This window comes from Mobula birostris, chromosome 9 (genome assembly GCF_030028105.1).
Source record: "Mobula birostris isolate sMobBir1 chromosome 9, sMobBir1.hap1, whole genome shotgun sequence".
Lineage (NCBI taxonomy): Eukaryota > Metazoa > Chordata > Chondrichthyes > Myliobatiformes > Myliobatidae > Mobula > Mobula birostris.
The window spans coordinates 110,111,424-110,129,405 of NC_092378.1; the positions used below are offsets into that span (position 1 = coordinate 110,111,424).

Consider the following 17,982-nt stretch of genomic DNA (forward strand, 5'->3'; position numbering starts at 1 on the left):
ATTGATGGCATTAGTATTAAGTTGGTTAGCGGTGGGACTTTTTCTTTTGGAGACTAGGTTATTGGTTGAAGTTACAACATAATGTAAAAGTCTACCTCAAAGTCAGAGCTGCTGTTCTTTGGTTGATTCAGACTCAAAGCCACTTTTAAAAAAAGGTGGCAATTCTTAATGAATATTAATACTTATTATTATTTCAACGTTCCACTATTTGTGTGACTGCTGTGCATAAATTAGTTGATTTATTTGTCAAATATGACAACACTTCAAGGTAATTTATTGATTATGTCCTTAGGAAAGGAAAGGATCACGTGGTTTGTTCTTAATGAAATTGCACACCAAACAGTAGTTTAAGGACTTCTTAGCGAAATCACTCCCACCATACCAAAATTTAATCTTATGATGACTTTTGGATTTATTTTATATTCTGTTCGCCTTTCAGAATCTATTTTCAGAAAGTCTTGGATGCTTCATTCGAACTTGCAAATGCATTTTGTAAAGGCAGTACCAGTACTATCTTCCTTTATGAATAAAAGCAGCAATTGACTCAGTCCATTATAGTCAGTACTAGTGAAATGAGCAGACATGCTGGCTCACCAGCTGCGTTTTTTATTCTCTCACTGTTTAATATGTCTGGTTGAACCATGATTGTTGTCTTTTACTTAGATATGGGACAATTCATATGTTCATTGTCAGGGTAGATTTATGATTACATGCACATCCAGGAAATAAACCCTGCTGTCTCCCATCTGACTTTGGCTGAGACTTCTAGAAATAGGTTTGCAGCCTTAGCTCCCACATCCTTAATATTTATTACAGCCTGACTAAGAAATTGCCACACTTGAAGATATTCTGGAACACCCAATTTAGTAGCTAGATTAGAAGCAAATATTTATTTTTGTTAAGTGTGCTAACTGGTTATAGGAGGCAAACACCACAGCTGTTTTGCACAAAGTGATATGCAGCTTGATGTTTTGTTTGTGACTATTTATTGTTAGAGTAAGTAGGGAGCTAAATTATGGAGTGTATGTATACTTCTTTGCACTATATCAGAGACTAGTGATCTGATTTTCCTAAAAGAAAGGATATTTTTTGAGAATCAGGGAACATTGATATTGAGCTGTACATCTTGGTCTGGCCATCAGGTTAACTAAATTTGCTGTGGGAAACGATCAAACAAAGATTCAAAGTACATTTATTATCAAAATATGCATGCATACTTCCCCACAGGCAGCCAGGAAACAAAGAAAACCATGGAACCTGCTCAAGGAAAACAGCAAACCTCCCCTCCCCCCACATTCCAGAAACACATCATAACATGAGCTACAGAGTCCAATCCACATGCCGCGAAAATTAAAATTTGCCCGCGAACTCCTGCACCATCCTCTGACAGCATTGAAGAGAGAGACTGTCACACACAGACACCTTCTTCGGGCAGCAGCAAGCAAGAGGCTGGTAGACAGCGCTGAACACACTCGCCTCGATGATTTCAACCTTCCTCCATGCTTTCATCAGCAAGATTGATGAGAAATCATGGGCTCACTCTCCGTCTCAAGGTAGCTTGGCCTCGAATCTTGCACACTTCAATCGAAGCCTCCCGGAACACCCTCGTAAACAGCAAAGTGCCAGATCGCTCAATCGGCCCTCTAACACACCACCAAAATGTAGATCTCAGGCTCCACCAGTGGCGATCTGATATTTCATGCCAATGGGTAATTGCAGGGGGCAGTAAATCATGCAGCATTCACAAAAACCAGGGTTTGGGTGGGGGGGGGGGAGACATCAAAACTTCACGGATTTGGCAGGACCAAAGTTGTATACACCCTAGACGTACAAAGCCTGAGGAAGGTGGGTTTCCTCACCATGGAGTCCAATGGCTGCTAGCGAGGGGCTAACGAGCCGTTTCTAGAGAAGCCCAGTAAAAAGGGATTTCACAAGTATACAACAAAAAATAAACTCACATTCAGCAGTTACCCTTGGTGTTCAGAAAGCCAGCTTTACCCTTTTCTGAACTGGCAAACAAGGAGTTGGTCTTTTCAACTGATGAGGAGTAAATGGCAATAATGTAAAAATTCTAACATGGCATTTGAATAGTTCAGTCAGTGTATACATTAAGCCAAAATCAATTCATCAGATTCATCTCAGAGAAAAGACCCAAGATTTCTTTGCATAGCACTAAACTACATTCAGCAAGTTAAGGGAATGGATAAAAGTTTACTGAACTGAAATGTTTAAAGTACCGGAATGTGGAGATCAGCATAGTACAGACTACAGATACTGTCAAAAGTACAAAAAGTAGGTGAAAATGCTAACTAATTTTCCAAATCAGTCACTGGAAAGGGAACAGGGTCAATTTAGACAGCAGAAGTAACAGATGGAAATCCAGAGTAAGAGGTAGTTTTGCTGCAAATATTGATTATTACACATATCCATAGGTACAAAATGCTCCACAGACAGAACAAACTGCAAATTATAAGGTAACCTCAACCTTCAGGAATTGTACAAATCAGACCTCTTGGAGAATAATTTTTTTGAAGTGGACAGAATTAGTAGGGATTTATGAAAAGGAAATTGCATTTGACAAATCCGTATTTCTCAGTTTCTAGAAGGTAAAAGAGCAGCAAAAGAGAGAAGGTTGAACCAGTTTAGAATTTCATAAGTAACTCACACAAAATGCTGGAGGAACTCAGCAGGCCAGGCAAGTCCTTGGCACTAGAGGATAAAATACCTTTATTATCTTCACATGGATTCACACAGACAACTTCGGCCTCAGAAGCAGAAATTACATTATTTACTTTTGGGAAGTTACATAATTTAGCAACATATTCATCACCTCTGTAGAAAAGCATTACAGCACATTTTTCACCAGGTGGTAGGACAGCAACAGCCACTGAGCTCAACTAGTTCTGTGCAACTTCTAGCAGAATCACTGTTCTTCACTGGTCTACAGTACAATGAAAAAAACAGGTTATTCATCAGACATTGATAGGTAACTGTGTTAAAGCTTGCAAAATTCATTGATAGGGTTGCTTGATACCATACTGCATTATTTTTACATTTGGTTATAGAAATTCAATCCTACAGGGATAAAGTCAAAAGGAACATATATTAGATTACTGATCCCAGATCACCCTCTAGCACTTGCCTGGAGATTCCACCCACTTTTCAGTGCAACTCAAATAGTGCCTCAGTTAGTGACATCAGAATTCACCTCGGGAATGGGAAGGTGAGTGTTCAAACTCTAGTTTTCATGAGATAATTGAGGTTGAGTTTTAAATTCAGGACTTATCAAATGATGGAGTTTCAGAGGTCATCTTTTGAAAGCACCATAAAACAAGAGCTCAGTTGAAACTGTCTGGTGGACGTGGCATATTTCAAAGAAAAGGCTTAGAGTAATAAAGCTTAATAAAGAGTAATAAATCAGACAGCGATGCAAACAGTTAGAACGTTCTCCATGATACATTTGTCGAAATTTGCTGGTCTTTGGTGACATACCATATCTCCTCCAACTCCTAATGAAATATAGCCACTTGCATGCCTCCTTTGTAGGTATGACAGTGGAAAAGTGTGTATGGAACCAGAAGAGATAGCTGAGGTACACACAAAAGCAAGCTTTGTTGTTACTTATTTCATTGTGAAAATAGTGGTCATACTCTAAATCCCTCTAAACCACCTTGGTACAAGGGCAGCAATGGCTGCTGTCTTAATTAAAATCTTCTGCTCTTCTGGCACTATAGGGAATAAATATTCCCCTTTGTACACTTTATTACTGATGGCATAACATTCAGCTAGCATTCAAATTCTCTTTCTTAAGGCCAATTTTTGATTGTGGACTTCAGGAAGGGGAAGTTGAGGGAACACACACCAGTCCTTATCAAGGGGTCAGCATGGAAAGAATGAACAATTTCAAGCATGGGTGTCAACATCGCCTAAGATCTATCTTGGTCTAAACATATTGATGCAATTACAAAGAAGGCATGCAAGCAGCTATATTTCATTAGAAGTTGGAGGAGATTTGGTATGTCACCAAATATTAGCAAATTTCTCCAGATGTATCATGGAGAGCATTCTAACTGGTTGCATTGCTGTCTGGTATGGAAGGGCCACTGCACAGGATCATAAAAAAGTTGCAGAGGGATGTAAATTCAACCAGCTCCATCATAGGCACGAACTTCGCCACCATCGACAGCATCTTCAAAAGGTGATGCCTCAAAAAGATACACCTATCACTAGGGAACTCCACCGTCCAGGACCTTCCCTCTTCACATTACTATCATTAAGGAGGTAATGAAGCCTTCAGACACACACTCAACATTTTAGAAACAGCTTCTTCCCATTCACCATCAGGCTTCTGAATGGTCCGTGAACACCATTCTTGCTCACTTATTTATTTATTTATTATATATATAGATTTATTATTGTAAATTATGGTATATTTTATGCATTGCACTGTACTGCACCCACCAAACAAATTTAATGACATAAGGCAGTGATAATAACCTGTTCTGATTCATTTAACTCTTCACTTAGTCTTGCTGTATCCCATTTCCGCTTTCAAATTTCATTGATTCAAAGGACCTACAGATTTATTGGAGTTGAACAAACACATGTTATGTAAACAAGAGTCTACATCCTTATTCACTTGTTAACATTCTGATCCACTGTGCTAGTTGATTTCAGAAAATTCTTGTAACAACCAAGAAGGGCTGCCGCTGCTACTGTGTGGTAACTGGAATCTCCGGAGCCGAAGGCCCCGAAATCCTCGGCTTTGCTTGTTTCAGCGGCCGGGGAGAGGTCGAAGGCGCTCAGCAGAGGATGGCGCTCAGGAGGCTGTATTGGAGAGGCTGGTCGGAAGCTCAGAGTTTTCGGACGGATGGACTCAGTGTCGGCTGTGGTCAAGTGCTTCCAAGGTATCGGCAAGTTGACGGTGCCTGGAGGTTTATGGCAGGGAGTTTCTCCCTTTTGCCGCCTGCTATCGGGGACTCGGGAGTCGATCGACTCGGGACTTTGAGACTTTTTTTTTACTGTACCCATGGTCTGTTCTTCATCAAATTATGGTATTGCTTTGCACTACTGTAACTATATGTTATAATTATGTGGTTTTGTCAGTGTTAGTCTTTGGTCTGTCCTGTTTTCTGTGATATCACTCCGGAGAAACATTGTATCATTTCTTAATGCATGTATGCATTTCTAAATGACAATAAAGGAGGACCGAGTGTTCTCATAATCTAAAAACTAGGAAACAGCTAGGGTTTTTCTTTCTCACCAGTTTATTAGATATTGTAATACCCTCTACAGACTTCCACATGCTAAAGTCCTACCTGCATTGCCAAACCTAGTTAGCCTTGTCGAATTAGAGATTAATTATTTTTTTAAAAGAACAAATAATCAATAAGGCATTAAATTGAATAAATGCCGACTTTGGTCCAGATAATCTGATCAAGTCTGACATGCCTTGAATCCACAACTTACTTTCTTAATAAGTTACTGTGCTACTGGAAGTGGCCCTTATACTTCAGGCCATTGAAAAATAAAACAATATTCAGTTTCAGATAATTCTTGATCTTGTAGTTTAAGAGACCAAGTAGCTGTGGTTTACCTTATGTGGTTCATCACTAGCCTCATCTATTATACCATCAATAAAGCAAAGACAATTTGTAAATGGTGAATGGAAAATCTTTTTAAAGTTGTGAAAACTTGGAAATAATGAAAATATATGAAGTAATGATAGGTAAATAAATGAAAAATAGATATCAGCAATAACCTGCTTTACAAATCTATTAATAAACAGTAAATTGATTAAATTAGTGCAATCTTGTGAGAATGGTAATCACAATTGGGCCAGGAGCAAGTCTCCAGCAACAGTTTGGCTCTTAATATATTCTGTTGAATTGGGCACAGAGTCAGGAAACAAGCCCTTCAGCCCAGCTGGTCTCTGTCCAACAAGATGCCGATCTAAGTTAGCCCCATTACCTCTAAACCTTTCCTATCCATGTACCACTCCAAGCATCTTTAGACGTTGTTAATATACTTGTTTCAAGCACTTCCTCTGGCAGCTCATTCCATGGTACTTGGTACAAAAATGTACATCATATGCTTAATTTTGTACCCCTCTTAAATTGACATATGAGAAGAGTAAATACACTGGAAGCTGACTGGTGTGGAAAAGGCACCAAGAAAATATACTTCTACACTGCCTGCGAAGGCAGCATTGGAATGGCACCTGAAACTTGCTGTTTCTTCCCATGTGCCAGGGTCTGGGATGCCTTCAACTGGGTCCACAGCATTCTAAAGAGGGAGGGTGAACAGCCAGAGGTTTTGGTACATATTGACACCAATGGCATAGGTAGGAAAAGGCAGGTGGTCCTGGGGAGAATTGAGGGAGCTAGGTGGAAAGCTGAAAAGCAGGACCTCCAGACAATAATCTCTGGATTACTGCCTGTGCCACGCACCAGTGAGGGTAAGCATAGGATGATTTGGCAGATGACTGCACTACTGAGGAACTGGTGTAGGGGCCAGGGTTTCAGATTTGTGATCATTGGGTGCTCTTCCGGGAATAGTACGACCTATCCAAAAGGGGCAGGTTACACGAGGCGACCAATATCCGTGTGGGCAGGTTTGCTAGAATTTTTGGGGAAGGTGTAAACTAATTCAGCAGGAGGATGGGAAACTGAGTGACAGGACTGAGGAAGGGGCAGTTGGTATTCAAGCAGAGGCACTGTGTCGTGAGACTGTCAGGAAGGAAGGTAGATGACAGGGCAAAATTGCATTCAGTGGATGAGTTGCAGTGTAACGGGGACAAAATTGAAAAAAGTGATGAAAGCAGGACAGAAGGTATTATATTTGAATGCACACAGTGAACAAAATAAGGTAGATGATCTTGTAGTTCTGTTAGGGATTGGCAGGTATCAGAGTCATGGCTGAAAGAAGATTATAGTCGGGAGCATAACATCCAAGAATACATATTGTATTGAAAGGACAGGCAGGAAGGCAGAGGGGGTGATGTAGCGCTGTTGGTAAAAAATGAAATCAAATCCTTAGAAAGAAGTGACAGGACCAGAAGATGTAGAATTCTTGTGTGTAGAGTTAAGGAACTGCAAGGGTAAAAAGATCCTGATACAAGATATATACTGGTCTCCAAAAAGTAGCCAGGATACATGCTACAAATTAATAATGATCTTTCAAATATTAAGAGATTCTGGCATGGGTCTGGACTGGAGGACTGGAAGATTGCAAATATCACTCCTCCCTTCTTGAAAGAAAATTCTAGGTCAGTTAGCCTAACTTCAGTGGTTGGGAAGATGTTGGTCAGTTGTAAATGGGTGTGGTTTTGGTGTACGTAGTGTAAAATAAAATGTCTGACAAATTTGTTGGAATTCTTTGAAAAAATAACTAGCAGTATAGACAAAGGAGGATGTTGTGTGCTTACATTTTCTCAAGGCCTTTGACAAGGTGCCACACATGAAGGTGCTCAGCAAGAGCCCATGGTATTACAGGAAAGATACTAACATGGTTAATTTACAGGTTGAGTCTGTGGTAAAGAAGGCAAATGCAACGTTGGCATTTATTTCAAGGGGAATAGAATATCAAAACAATGTGATAATGTTGAGGCTTTACAAGTCAGTAGTCAGGCCGCACTTGTGAGTATTGTCAAATTTTTGGGCCCCGTTATTTCAGAAAGGATGTGTTATCATTGGAGAGAATCCAGGTTGAGGTCAATTCCAGGAATGAAGGGGTTAACATATGAGGAGCATTTGGCAGCTTTGGGCCTGTACTCACTAGAATTTAGAAAAATGCGGGGGGGGGGGGGGGAGAAGAGCAGAGGCTGAATCTCATTGAAACCTACCGAACATTGAAAAGACTAGATAGGGTGACTGTGGAATGTGGAGAAGATGTTTCCTATGGTGAGGTATCCAGAACTAGAGGGCATAGCCTCAAAACTGAGGGGCAACCTTTTAAAACAGAGGTAAGGACCAACATTTTTTTAGACGGAGTAGTGAATCTGTGGAATGCTCTGCCACAGACTGCAGTGGAGGCCAAGTCTGTGGGTATACTTAAAGCAGAATTTGGTAGTTTCCTGATTGGTCAGGGCATTAAAGGATATGTTGAGAAGGCAGGTGTATGAGGTTGAGTGGGATCCGAGTAGCAGAGCAGATGTGATGAGCTGAATGCCCTAATTCTGTTTCTATGTTTTATGGTCTTAAGGATAGAGCATTGGCTGATTGGCAGGAGGCAAAGAGGGGTAATAAAATGAGTCTTTTATGACTGACTGCCGGTGACTAATGGTGTTCTGCAGGGATTGGTGTTGAACTGCTTTTTACATTGTATGTCAATGATTTGGATGATGGAACTAATGGCTTTGTGGCCACGTTTGTAGATGATATGAAACTAAGTAGAGGAGCAAGTAGTGTTGACGGAGCAGAGAGGCTGCAGAAGGACTTAGACAGATTAGGAGAATGAGCAAAGAAGTGGCAGATGGAATACAGTGTCAGGAAGTGTATGGTCATACACTTTGGTAGAAGGAATAAACTGTTTTCTAAATGGGGAGAAATTTCAAAAATTTAAGGTACAAAGGGACTTGGAAGTTCTCATGCAGGTTAACCTGTAGGTTGAGTCAGTAGTGAGGAAGGCAAATGCAATGTTAGCATTCATTTTGAAAGAACTAGAATACAAAACAAGGATGTAATGCTGAGGCTCTGTAAAGCACTGTTAAGCCCTCATTTGGAGTATTATGAGCAGTTTTCGACTCATCTTAGAAAGGTTCAAAGGAGGTTCACAAAAATTATTCCAGGATTTAAAGGCTCATCATACAAACGTTTGATGGCTCTGGGCCCACACTCATAAGAATTTAGAAGGGAGTGGGGGGAAGAAATCTCATTGAAACCTTGGGGATGTTGAAAGGTTGTGATAGAGTAGATCTGGAGACCTGATTCCTATAGTGGGGGAGTCCAGGGACAAAGGGCACAACCACAGAATAGAGGGATATCCACTTAGATTGGAGATGAACTATTTCTTTAGCCCAAGGATGATGAATCAGTTGAATTCATTGCCACGGGTAGGTCATTGAATCTATTCAATGTAAGGAGATAGCAGCTATTTGTAGTAAGCACAAGGTTGTGATTATGGGAGATTTTAATTTTCCACATAGACTGGGAAGCCCATTCTGTAAAAGGGCTGGATGGGTTGGAGTTTGTAAAATGTGTGCAAGACAGTTTTTTGCAGCAATACACAGAGGTACCAACTAGAGAAGGGGCAGTTTGGATCTCCTGTTAGGGGATGAGATAGGTCAGGTGACTGAGGTATGTGTTGGGGAGCACTTCAGGTCCAGTGATCACAGTGCCATTAGTTTCAATATAATTATGGAGAAGGATAGGAGTGGACCCTGGGTTGAGATTTTTGATTGGAGGAGATGTGAAAGGATTTAGGAGTGGATTGGGACACCTTGAAATGGAGGTCATTTAAAGGTGAAAATTTGAGGGTACAGGATCTTAATGTTTCTGTTAGGTTGAAAGGAAAAGTTAAAAGTTTGAGTGAGTCATGGTTTTCAAGGAATATTGGAAACTTGATTTAGGAAAAGAGAGGGATCTACAATAAATATAGGCAGCTTGGAGTAAATGAGGTGCTCGAGGAATATAAAGAATGTAAAAAGAATCTTAAGAAAGAAATTAGAAAAGTTAAAAGATATGAGGCTGCTTTGGCAAGTAAGGTGAAAATAAATCCAAAGGGTTTCTACAGTTATATTAATAGCAAAAGGATAGTGAGGGATAAAATTGGTCTCTTAGAGAATCAGAGTGGACGGCTATGTGCAGAGCCAAAAGAGATGGGGGAGATTTTGAACAATTTCTCGTCTTCGGTATTCACTAAGGAAAAGGATGTAGAATTGTGTAAGGTAAGGGAAACAAGAAGGGTAGTTATGGAAAGGTATGATGATTAAAGAGGAAGTACTGGCGCTTTTAGGGAACATAAAATTGGATAAGTCTCCAGGTCCTCACAGGATATTCCCTAGGACCTTGAGGGAAGTTAGTGTGGAAATAGCAGGGGCTCTGACAGAAATATTTTAAATGTCATTAGAAACGGGGATGGTGCCAGAGGATTGGCGTATTGCTCATGTTGTTCCCTTGTTTAAAAAGGGTTCCAAGAGTAAACTTAGCAATTATCCGCCTGTGAGTTTGACATCAGTGGTGGGTAAATTGATGGAAAGTATTTTTAGAGATGGTATATATAATTATCTGGATAGACAGGGTCTGATTAGGAACAGTCAACATGGATTTGTGCGTGGAAGGTCATGTTTGACAAATCTTACTGAATTTTTTGATGAGGAAAGTTGACGAGGGTAAAGCGGTGGATGTTGTCTACATGGACTTCAGTAAGGCCTTTGACAAGGTACCACACGAAAGGTTAGTTAGGAAGGTTCAATCGTTAGGTACTAATATCTAAGTAGTAAAATGGATTCAGCAGTGGCTGGATGGGAGACGCCACAGAATAGTGGTGGATAACTGTTTGTCAGACTGGAGGACGATGTCTAGTGATGTGCCTCAGGGATCTGTACTGGGTCCGATGTTGTTTGTCATATATATTAATGATCTGGATGATGGGGTGGTAAATTGGATTAGTAAGTATGCAGATGATACTAAGATAGGTGGAGTTGTGGATAATGAAGTAGGTTTTCAAAGCTCGCAGAGAGATTTAGGCCAATTAGAAGAGTGGGCTGAAGATGGCAGATGGAGTTTAATGCTGATAAATGTGAGGTGCTACATTTTGATAGGACTAATCAAAATAGGACATACATGGTAAATGGTAGGGCATTGAAGAATGCTGTAGAACAGAGGGATCTAGGAATAAAGGTGCATAGTTCCCTGAAGGTGGAATCTCATGTGGATAGGGTGGTGAAAAAAGCTTATGGTATGCTGGCCTTTACAAATCAGAGCATTGAGTATAGGAGTTGGGATGTAATGTTGAAATTGTACAAGGCATTGGTAAGGCCAAATTTGGAGTATTGTGTACAATTCTGGTCACTGAATTATAGGAAAGGTGTCAACAAAATTAAGAGAGTACAGAGGAGATTAACTAGAATGTTGCCTGAATTTCATCTCCTAAGTTACAGAGAAAGGTTGAACAAGTTGGGTCTTTATTCTTTGGAGCATAGACGGTTGAGGGGGGACTTAATAGGGGTATTTAAGATTATGAGGGGGATAGACAGAGTTGACGTGGATAGGCTTTTTCCATTGACAGTGGGGGAGATTCAAACAAGAGGACATGAGTTGAGAGTTAAAGGGCAAAAGTTCAGGGGTAACATGAGGGGGAACTTCTTTACTCAGAGAGTGGTAGCTGTGTGGAACAAGCTTCCAGCAGAAGTGGTTGAGGCAGGTTCGATGTTGTCACTTAAAATTAAATTGGACAGCTATATGGACAGGAAAGGAATGGAGGGTTATGGGCTGAGTACAGGTCGGTGGGACTCGATGAGCGTAAGAGTTCGGCACAGACTAGAAGGGCCGAGATGGCCTATTTTCCGTGCTGTAATTGTTATATGGTTATATTCAAGGCAGTTTGACAGATCTTGATATGTTAAGGCATGAAAGGTTATGGGGAGAAGGCAGGAAAGTGGGGTTGAGTGGGAAATGGATCAACCACGATCAAGTGGTGGCGCAGACTCAATAGACCAAATGGCTTAGTTCTGCTCCAATGTCTTACGGTCCTAATATCATCTTCAGAAGAATTGATTCAAAAAATTCTTAAATGCATTTCTTTAGTAATTCATTAAATAGAAAAAGACAAACCACACATTAATTTGCAAAAGAAATGTATTTCACAATCGAACATTGAAACTGTACAAAGTAAAATGCCAATAAAACTTAAAAATCATTTAGTGTCACACAGCAGCTATAATAAATGTGAAATAGTGTTTTACATAATTGAACATTTTGCTTAAATTGTTCCCTTTTTCTCTCTCTCTCATATTTTATGTGATACTGCAACTATTATCCAGTTCAGGTGCAGAAGGTGGCCTATTTTCAGTGTTACAGTAGATTTCTCCTATGCATTCTTTCCATTTAGACAGTTTATCTTTAACAAGTGTCATCCAACACAAAAGCTGTTACAATTAGTGGCCAAAATGCAAAGTTTTTTTTATATAACAAGAGAAATACAGTTAACAATTACAAAAGAGCAAGTTCTATTTCTTTACCATGATTTGGGGTGGAGGGGAGGGTGGCAAGAGGGCAAGAAAGAAAAGAGAAGTGACAGGTGCTTCTGTCAAAATAAATGCTGAACCTTTAGTTCCAATGAACTAAAAGGAAAAAGTTTCTGAGTGCAGTGATTTATACAATTACCATTCAGGCCAGGAGCACTTGTTGTTGCTGTGAAGTCTTGTATTTATTCTATATTACTGAAAATATCTTTCTTAAATCAAGAATTTGGGTATGGAACTTGATGGATAGTTAATGAAGAACCAACTCAACAATGACATCATACAAATAACAGAACATTATTACAAAAGTGGTCTAAATGCAAATTAAATAATAATACATATTAATTGGCGTATTAAGAACGGTGGAAAAAGCACATGATCTTGTCAGTCAACATTAAAGAGCTGGCCTTCAGAAGATAAAGATGCAAGGCAGGTATGAAAGGCCACATGCAGGCCATTGCAGGCTAGATATAGTCTATAATATCAAAAGGCACGGGAGTTTAGTGATGCTAGTAAGGAGTATAGTAGCAACAGCATTCTTTGCATGTGTACTGGTTCAATTCCCAGAGATTCTTTTTCTACCATGGAGCAATAATTTAGTCAGGAGGACAAAGGTGAAGATTTAAATTCTGATCAAAGCCATGTAAACAACCCAGGACCACCTTCCTTTAAAACTGGCTGTCCCTTTATTAAAAGTGGCACCTGCAAGCAGTTTTAAAAACACTAGTTTGAAATTTCAGTGCAAATTGTCAAAACAAAATGTAATGAGTATCTCTTTCAACTAGTGTGTTTGTACATCCCAGCAAATAAAAGTTTTTTTTCCAAAAAATTGCAGAGCCATTCTTCATTTGGTCCAGTAGGAAGCTGCAAGAAATGTTCCATAGGAATTCAGGTTTCAAGCTTGACCAGCTGACGAAGTTCTTGCCAAGAAGGAAAGCCTGAAACAAAACCGTTTTGCTAAGAAATTTTGCAGTTAGTACGTGTGCAGCTCTGAGGTGGACTCTGTGGTGGTCTGGAGGGTTTAGTTGACCGCTTCAAGCTGTTTCCTTTGCTTCCACCGCTGCTTGAGGCCAGCGAGTACGAACGTCCATGCATCATCACAGCATTCATTCCATTGGCCATGGAAAAAGACTTCAGGTGGCTTTTAATGGCAACAGGTAGTGGTAGCTTGTCAATAAGATGAACAGGTGTGCAAGAAACAATGGCTCGGCAACAGAGGTCTTGCAGTGTGAAAACTAATTAAAAGACAGAAGTAAATTTAGGTTTTTTAACATTTAGTTTACATTAAAAAGTTAAAAAAAATCTTAGAAAGAAAAGAAACCATCATTCTCCTTGGTAGTTAATTAAAACTCCCATACTTTATAATGATTAACACTATAATAAGATAAGGAGCAATCACAAAATTACCACAATGTTCCCTAAAATGTCTGTAGCACTTCTTTAAATAATGGTTTGAAAAACATGGTGCAGTTTCAAAAAGGTCAAACTACTGGGAAGATAAGGCCTCAATACTTCATTTGAATCAGTTGCTGCAAAGCTGGAGGAGATGAAGCTCGATTATTCTATCTGACACTGACAGGACCAATTATGCACATCAGGGTTGGGTATCAGACAAATAAGCTCTAGTCAGATCAGCTCTTTATAAATATGTGCACAACTGCTCCATACTTTATGTCTGAGTATATGACCCAAGCCCAACAGGACAAGTATTGGGTATTAAAACAGAAAATATGCCCTTAAGACACACTTAGATTTTAATGTAATTAGAAATCATGAATCAAGCAATTTATTTTACTTACGGTAAGAAAAAAATTAACGTCACAAAATGGGTAACTACAGGTTAACAACTGGATATGCTGGCAAGGTGTCAACTCAAATCATCACTGGTCATGGTCACAGGGCCAAATTTGAACAAAGGAAATAGCCCTTGAGGAAGTTTGCCTTGCACTTGTTTGAAGAAATGTTAGTTATAATTTCTTTTTTATATTTGTCAAGGCCTTACAGCTAGGTCGGTACCATTTATGCCATGGCAAAGGGAGAACTAGGGATACACTTTTCATCCTTCCTGTGATATGTACATAAAATTGTAGCCTCTACTTAGCTCTGCCAAAGAAATGAAATAATCCTTTTCACTATCCTCTCCTCTTGATCTTTTATGTCATTAGTGAACTTTGCTCTTACTCATTGTTGTAAATTTACTCAAGGTAAGTTTACAAAAGAATTTCAACTGTTATTTTTATAAAATAAGTGATGTCTTCAATTTTAAATACAACTGTGCAATTTATTCTCAAATGAACTGAAGTTATTTGACAGCAAAATCAGAGGACAGAAGTTTCTCTCCTTGTACTACCAGACGTTTTCACTTGGGGGCAGAGATTACTGCAAAAATTATTCAATTATTATAGTGCAAAATCAAAGATACTGCTTTTCAAGTACAACAGTGTGATTTTTTAAAAAAATAATGTCCCAGTATTAAGCATTTTTTTCAGGAAAAATTATGCTAATGTTTTTGGAACATGTGCAGCAAAATATTAGGAGGGCATAAGCAGGGAGAATTAAGTGAGAAATACTATATCCTTCGACCAACTCAATATAAAAGCAACTATTTCATTCTTTCCAAATAGTCTTTGTATATGCTTAAAAATATGCAGCCAGCACAAGTGAAAACCAGATACTGCAGAACTCACACATAGAAAGCCAAGTAGGAGTACTGTAGGAAAGTGGTTTTCAGATCATTAGTCTGTACCCAGGTTTAGCTGGGAAATTTAAGTAATAAAAATAAATCTGATGCTTTAATTTAAAAGTTAGACAGAAATGATGTCCATAAAATATTAGACTCAACATTTTAAAAATTGATTTACTAATGACCTCCAGGGAACCTTGAAAAAAATGTTTTACCTGTGCCCCTTAAAAATTTTGCCTTGAAAAATAATTCAGAATATCCTGAATGCTTTTCCCTCTCCTCCACCACCCAATTATTCCAAACTTAAAAATTTTGTTGCTTCATTGCCATTCTTCCTGAAGCAACTCAATGAAGTTTTACAAACACTGATGGCTTTCTTTTACCCAATCCAAATGAGAACGTAGAAACATTTGAAATGAGCTAAAATTTTAATATTGAACACACATATAATCTTTTAGATAGTAAGCAAACAGTAGATCTGGACTGTCCTGGCTGACTGCTATGGTCATACTACAATTCCAGCTGACATTAAATAACTCAATGTAAAACAAAATCATTCAACTGATTTCTGTAAATGTTTTATTTCCATCTATGCAAAAAGATTAAAAATCCAAAGATTAAAATGATCAAGTAACTTTTCCTTACCTCTGTTTGGTTTCCAGAACCTTTCCATGCCATGTCTCATCAATACAATGCGAGATAGTTCTGTGAAGGACTCTGTCACATTGAAATTACAGAGTGGGCTAACTTCAAAGAATGTCATTCCATTTTTTTCAGCATAGGCACGTGCCTGTTCAGTGGGAACCTGGCGCTTGAAGGCAAGATGCAACCTATTGCCAACCAAGATTCTTGGCACGCCAGGAGCATGCTGAAAGAAAATACAAAATCAAATTGAATGATATTTGGCATATTGTGAACATATCATGGGATTAAATGTTTTTTTTTCAGATGCATTCTATCTTTCTTCCCCCTAATCTATAGTCAGGCTCAGCTTTGGAGCCAGAAGATGATAATGCCTATTGCTTAGACCAACTCTTATGGATGAGATGCTAAACTGGTGCTCTTAAAGTGCTCATCTTCATGGCTATGTATTTTCTACTCTCACTAAGTTCATCTTTACCTTAATACACTAACCCTATTTTGCCCATTATCCATGGACCCACTGATCAACAAACAGCTCTTCCCAAATTGAAAACATGTTGGAAATAACCAGCAAGACAAATGGAATTTTATGGAAATGACTAATCTGAATGGGTATTTTGATCTTGTGCAAATAGATCAAACAGAGCTCAAGCCAAATGTCCTTTCAAACAATGGCTCTTAACAAAGGAGTGCCACTACAGGTGTCCCCCAGTTTTCGAATGTTCGCTTTACGACACCTTGCTGTTATGAAAGACCTACATTAGATACCTGTTTTCGCTAACAGAAAGTGTTTACACTGTTACGAAAAAAGGCAGCGCGCACCCCGAGCAGCCAAGCTCCTACCTCCTAACTGCATTCTAGCCAGCATTGCTTAAACACGTGCCTGTGAGCATCTGTGCTTTACGTCGATTTATTTTGAGCATCCGTTAGCAAGATGAGTTCTAAGGTAACGAAGAAGCCTAAAAGAGCTCGTAAGGATGTTACACTTAGTGTAAAACTAGACATAATTAAGTGTTTTGATCGTGGTGAACGAAGTAAGGACAAAGTGAGTTTGGCTTGTGGAAGTTGACAAAGATGATCTTGAAGAGGTTTGGCACCCCACGACCAAGATAAAAGAAGAGCTGTTGCAATTGGAAGAGGAAAGGATAACAATCGAAACCGAATGCATTAGCAAACGGACCGAAAGTGAAGTCGTCCAGGAACTGAACGTGAAGCAACTGCGTGAGATTTTCGCTGCAATGATTGCAGAAAAGTACGACTTTAATTTTGAAAGGGTACATGGATTTAGGGCATATTTGCAGGGTGGTTTGAGTGCTTACAAAGAACTGTATGATAGAAAAATGTGCCAGGCTAAGCAGTCAAGCATACTGTCGTTTTTCAAGCCTTTCACAACAGCCACAGCAGACGACGAAACTCAACCTTCGACATCCTGTGACTAGTGGTGTGCCACAGGGATCAGTGCTGGGTCCATTGTTATTTGTCATCTATATCAATGATCTGGATGATAATGTGGTAAATTGGGTCAGCAAATTTGCTGATGATACAAAGATTGGAGGTGTAGTGGACAGGGAGGAAAGTTTTCAGAGCCTGCAGACGGATTTGGACCAGCTGGAAAAATGGGCTGAAAAATGGCAGATGGAGTTTAATACAGACAAATGTGAGGTATTGCACTTTGGAAGGACAAACCAACTTAGAACATACAGGTAAAATGGTAAGGCACTGAGGAGTGCAGTAGAACAGAGGGATCTGGGAATACAGATACAAAATTCCCTAAAAGTGGCGTCACAGGTAGATAGGGTCGTAAAGAGAGCTTTTGGTACATTGGCCTTTATTAATCAAAGTATTGAGTATAAGAGCTGGAATGTTATGATGAGGTTGTACAAGGCATTGGTGAGGCCGAATCTGGAGTATTATGTTCAGTTTTGGTCACCAAATTATAGGAAGGATATTAATAAGGTTGGAAGAGTGCAGAGAAGGTTTACAAGGACGTTGCCGGGACTTGAGAAACTCAGTTACAGAGAAAGGTTGAATAGGTTAGGACTTTATTCCCTGGAGCGTAGAAGAATGAGGGGAGATTTGATAGAGGTATATAAAATTATGATGGGTATAGATAGAGTGAATGCAAGCAGGCTTCTTCCACTGAGGCAAGGGGAGAAAAAAACCAGAGGACATGGGTTAAGGGTGAGGGGTGTAAAGTTTAAAGGGAACATTGAGGGGGGCTTCTTCACACAGAGAATGGTGGGAGTGTGGAATGAGCTGCCAGACGAGGTGGTAAATGCGGGTTCTTTTTTAACATTTAAGAATAAATTGTACAGATACATGGATGGGAGGTGTCTGGAGGGATATGGTCCGTGTGCAGGTCAGTGGGACTAGGTAGAAAATAGTTCGGCACAGCCAAGAAGGGCCAAAAGGCCTGTTTCTGTAGTTTTTCTATGGTTTCTATCAAGGCAGGCAGACATAGAAAAAGATTACC

At 39.5% G+C, this 17,982-nt stretch overlaps 1 protein-coding gene across 1 annotated transcript in view; it reads right to left on the reverse strand.

The window, feature by feature from the left end:
* Positions 1-11,780: 11,780 nt before the first annotated feature.
* The window catches only part of rab40c (RAB40c, member RAS oncogene family), an 80,909-nt gene continuing 74,707 nt past the window's right edge, over positions 11,781-17,982 (reverse strand). The window contains exons 5-6 of the mRNA XM_072268607.1: positions 15,513-15,735; positions 11,781-13,419 (exon numbers count right to left, since the gene is read on the reverse strand). Coding sequence (XP_072124708.1) covers positions 13,142-13,419; positions 15,513-15,735 — 501 coding nt within the window. The 3' untranslated portion in view covers positions 11,781-13,141. The remainder of the gene's footprint in view (positions 13,420-15,512; positions 15,736-17,982) is intronic.